Source organism: Anomaloglossus baeobatrachus, chromosome 1, assembly GCF_048569485.1.
Source record: "Anomaloglossus baeobatrachus isolate aAnoBae1 chromosome 1, aAnoBae1.hap1, whole genome shotgun sequence".
NCBI classification, from domain to species: domain Eukaryota; kingdom Metazoa; phylum Chordata; class Amphibia; order Anura; family Aromobatidae; genus Anomaloglossus; species Anomaloglossus baeobatrachus.
In genome coordinates, this window is record NC_134353.1 from 525861262 (window position 1) to 525866154 (window position 4893).

Consider the following 4893-nt stretch of genomic DNA (forward strand, 5'->3'; position numbering starts at 1 on the left):
GTGTAGCATGTAACATACAAGATGTCTGTTTTCAGTCAGTACAGGTCTGACACAGACTGGAAGGAGAACTGTGGTGCCAGTAGAAGTTCCTGTGTCATAGCCAGGTAGTAGTGAGGGTAAAAAGCCCTGGACATATGTTGGACACTATTCCAGGGCTATACATGGGACCAGAGTGAAGTACACGAGGAAGCTCCAGTGTAGTTTGTCTCAAGGTGAGGAAGCCAAGCCCACCTGAATGAGAATATGACCACTACACAGAAAGGACAGGAATTACCACAGAGAAGAGCAAAAAGGTTAATTCCTATAGGTGAAGCTGCTGAAAAAATGACTAGCGAGATGGATAAAGTGTGGCAAATGCAGTCCTAGTGTTGTTTGGTATACTGTACCAACCATTAACCTTTGTTTAGGCCAATTTCTTCTGTGAGAACATGTGAAATCAAGTGCATTGCTTCATTAATCCTTGATCTGGCTCCACAGTACATCTGCGTTCTTACTGCTATTCTTAAAGGGAATTTGTCACCAAGTTTTTGCCACCTTATCTAAGAGTAGCTTGATGTAGGGGCAGCAAACCTGATTTCAGCGATGTGTCACTTACTGGGTTTGGTGTAGTTTTCATAAAATCACTGTTTTATCAGCAGGAGATTATCACTAGATGACTGGTAAACTTGTAGCCATGTAGTCCTCCATAGTCAAGAGCTCTGTATAACTCCACTAACTGGCCACTATCTGCCTATGCAAGCAGCTTTCTGCTTATGCAGTGGTAGGGGGTGGGGTTATACAGAACTCAGAATTCTGCTGAAGTACACAGAAAACTGTCAATCAGTGGTGTGGGTGGGGATATACAGAGCTCAACAGTCAAAAAATTAGTAGATCTGTAGGGAAAAAACAGAGATTGTTTCAAAAGTACAGCAAGCAGACAATAAGTGATACAGTGCTGGAATTTTTGTGACAGGTCTGTTTAAGTTTTGACATCACTGTACTCTTTTTTTAGTTGGGCAATTCCCCTTATACAGGCATTTCATTCTTCCACTTATTGAGTATAGGGACTCACTTTAAACCCTCACTCCTTATACTGAATCACTTACACACCCTTGCCACCTGTACCTCAAATTCAACTACAGAATCTGCTTTTTTTTTCTTACTGTATAAACAACCAAAGCTTTTACAGTTGCTTGATTACTTTAACTATCAATTGCCCTTTGCTCTCAAAATATTTTCTCTGTAATTATTAATGAATGCTGCAGCCAGGCTCATGTTTTTGTCCAGCTGTTCACAGATGCCTCACCCCTGTGCCAGTCATTGCACTGGTTGCCTATGCATTGAAAAAAAAAACCAAAAAAACACATTTTAAATTTATTACTTTGACCCACTAGGGTCCTCATCGTAATACTATCCTAAATATCCTCCCTCATCTCAAACCACCACCCTACCTTTGCTCTCTGTTCTGCAAATAATCTAAGGTTATAATTCTCCATAATCAGAACCTTTTACTCCTGCCACAAATGATTTTCTGGAATTCGTTAGCCCAGATGATGTGGTCAATTTCCTAAATTCTTAATTTTGGTTAGGATACCAGATTCTCTAATCTGAACAGGTTAAGATTTAACGTATAATGCTCCAGACAATATATGTCAGATTAGGCAGCCATTAAACACATTTAGTGGATCCTATAAAAAATTTGCCAGAATTATATAATTTGTGTTGCCATCTTGGGTCTGATATAGTTTTTATATTTTTTGATGTATCAATTGTCCATCCAATTCCCCGTAACATAAGGTACAGATCCCTACTCACATTACTCTTGAAGGTCACTGATTTTTAGCTCTGTTCTCCTTCCCCTAGTGAGATGGGCAGAGCTGAACTTTCCCCTTTCACTGTTTGAAAGCTTAGTCAACTTTTTGACATTAATCTTTTCATAGCCAGAGGTCTAAGAAACAATTTATTTTGCAAGACCTTCAAGAATTGATGAGGTGAAGCCAGCATATTGAAAAGTCATACAAAAGCTATTAGAAATGTGTAAGATTAAAACATGTCCTGTATTAAGTACTTCATACAAAGCCCAGCAAAGAGTTACAGTAATGCATAGCCCATGAAAGCCCTGATTTATTAAAAATGTATCAAACCGGAAATAAAACAATGCAAACAATTCCACAGCTTATATGCAAGCAATATATTTTACTGTTCATTAGATAGCCTATACTTTACAAACAACAGTTTCAAATACATAGTCAATAATTATTCTAGAGGATGCAAATAGATTCTTAGGAAGGAAATATGGAGGAAAAAAAAAGAAAATTCATAATACCACCTTGTACCAGCCTGTTAATGCAAAACACTAGAAGGAATAGTTTTAATATGTTGCAAAAATGCTATACAATTCAATTACGGAATATGAAAAAATGCAATCAGTGTAATAATAATTCATTTTTTATGCTTTATAGCTTATTAATACATTATTGCAATTGAAGGCTATTAGGGAGCGTAGTTGGTGCCCTATATAAATTGGAAATCAAGGTGGAATATTACACTAAACTGTTTAAAATGTTTATTTGATTCATTATATGGGTATTAAAACTGTCATTGATTTAGCAACACAATTATAAATATTAATAAAATGAATATTAAAAAGCTAAGCAGTTTAGAAATAAATGAATAGATAATTGACACAACATATTAAAAACTCTGTCTAAATAATAGCCCTCCTATCACTCTGTAACCAGATACTAGCATCCCATTGTTCAAGCTGTTCTGTATCTCAGCACATAGGTGATGTTGGATAATTGCAGTGCTAAGCTGAGACATATCCAATTACCAGGAACGTACATGGGTACCTGTCTTGCCAAGTGTAACCTAATATTTTGGGTCGTACATGATTTATAAAAAGAAAATGTTGTTACAGCAACTTATTAGAAAGCTACAGACAATGGCATTTAGTGCACTAAGAGGATCAACTGTGTACACCGCAGTTTGCCTGAGCTGTTCTCCCTGCTCATTGTCTTGTAGCTGATCACCCTTGTCCAGCTCCACATCAAGGCACTGTGTTCAGAGGTCAAACAATTGGCCAGAATGATCACAAAGGAAACAGGTGACCCATGATCTTAGACATGCTGGTCTGCAGCAACCACTTAGCAGGAAGCTGTCGAGTATAAGTACCTGGACTGTAATAGAGAACAGAGCCTGGATCTGTCATGCAGTGCAAAAACATTCTAGTACAATATTAATGTTTATGTGCATTTGGGTTTTAGACAATTGTCTCTTGGTCCCAGGTCACTTCTGTGGTCTTTACATAACAGCAATACCTGTTATATGGATTGTCCCCCCCTTTCGGATGGGCTCCTGCATCACTATCTCTAGGGTCTAGAGTAACTTTCTCCTCTGTGGCAGTGTAGATAATTCTGTCTTGGGTGTACTTTTTGTCAAATACAGAACAAGTGTTGTGGTTTTCCACTCCTCCAGGTAATGTGTTTGTGGAGTAGCACTTGTCCAGATACCTCAGCACCTCATCTCCATCCACCTTTGAGTTAGGCGTCCTTGAATCCCCTATTGTGATGATTTTACTGGGTTCAGATCCTTCCTCCTTTTCCTTTTTTTCTGCCTTTTTATCCAGCTCATTAGAGCTCCCTTTTCCAGACTCCTTGTCTGACGGGGTCTTTAGAAGCTCCACATTTTCTTTATCTTTCCCCTTTTTGCAGCAGCAAGTACAGTACTTATAGGGCCATTTAGTACAGCCATCAGTTCTCCTGGTCAAGGTAATAGCTGCCACACCAGGAAGAAAAATAGCTGGCCCTATAGCAATAAGTGGGATGGATCCCAAAGTCTCCCCTTTGAACCCTGAAACTGTAAACATGAAGCCAAATACAAGGAATATGCTCACCAAGGCTACCACCAGTCCTGTGCGAGGGTTGATATCATCCGGTCTCATCTCTCTACACCATTAGACTGCACTTTCTGACATCAGTACATCAGCAGATTGAGTTCTTTTAGGTTAGACACCACCAGACCCGGTATTCTTCCAAAGCATTAATAAAAGGATATAGACCCCCTTTTTGGTCACGAGACAAGCTGATTCCTTAAGAACTCCAGAGATGATTCCAACCTGGATCTCCTAATCTTGCTCGTATTCTTAGTTAATAAAATCCTGAGAAAATTACGACAACTCTTGCACGAGACAGGTTATTCACTTGTGAAGACATTACTTCTGAAGCAGATGTGATCCTTACAGGAAAGTCCTCTGGGAGCTGGATGCTGTGTTTCGGATGCCAGAACAGTGAGATCCTGCATGTGTTCAAAGTGCTTGAATGGAAACTGAGACACTCATCTCTTAATGCAAGAGTATGTGAGAAGAGGGAGGGGAGGTGAGGAAAAGCAGAGGAGTGGACTTTAAATATTAGAAAGACCCAGCACTCAGGAGCTCCTTGCTTTAATAAGGAAGAATACATATCAGCAATCCCAGATGTATATATAGGCAACCAATATTTCATCAACTATAACAATATATATATGATATATATGACTATAAAATATTTTGTGTTGCATCAGTTCTTAACTATTTGACTGCTACAAAGACCCATAAAGAGAATAAATCAACAAGGCAAGGATTCTTAGAATGGAAAAATGAATGACCTTGGATGAACTGACACGGGAAACTCAATATCCATATTTGTATGCATAGACATGTAAATGATGCTGTGAACAGGCATGCCTCTGCGTGAAAGAAGTCACCAATCCATGATGTTCACTATTAGAGAAAAGGACAATGCTTTCTCAGTTTCTCCATACAGTACAATTGTAGAATTTATTTTCCTAAGTCAGTGATTCTCCCAATATTTAGAACATACAGTTTTCTCCGCTCTATATGCCACATATTAGCCCACAGAACCATATGTTTCCATG

At 38.7% G+C, this 4893-nt stretch overlaps 1 protein-coding gene across 1 annotated transcript; it reads right to left on the bottom strand.

The window, feature by feature from the left end:
* Nucleotides 1-2155: 2155 nt before the first annotated feature.
* Nucleotides 2156-4437, bottom strand: TMEM215 (transmembrane protein 215). The gene has a single exon (XM_075338996.1). The coding sequence runs from the start codon at nucleotides 3920-3922 to the stop codon at nucleotides 3242-3244; it is 681 nt and encodes a 226-aa protein (XP_075195111.1). The 5' UTR covers nucleotides 3923-4437; the 3' UTR covers nucleotides 2156-3241.
* Nucleotides 4438-4893: the final 456 nt, after the last annotated feature.

What these genes read in the sequence shown, in the direction of transcription:
- TMEM215 (XM_075338996.1), bottom strand. Translation starts at nt 3,922, where the DNA reads ATGAGACCGGATGATATCAACCCTCGCACAGGACTGGTGGTAGCCTTG.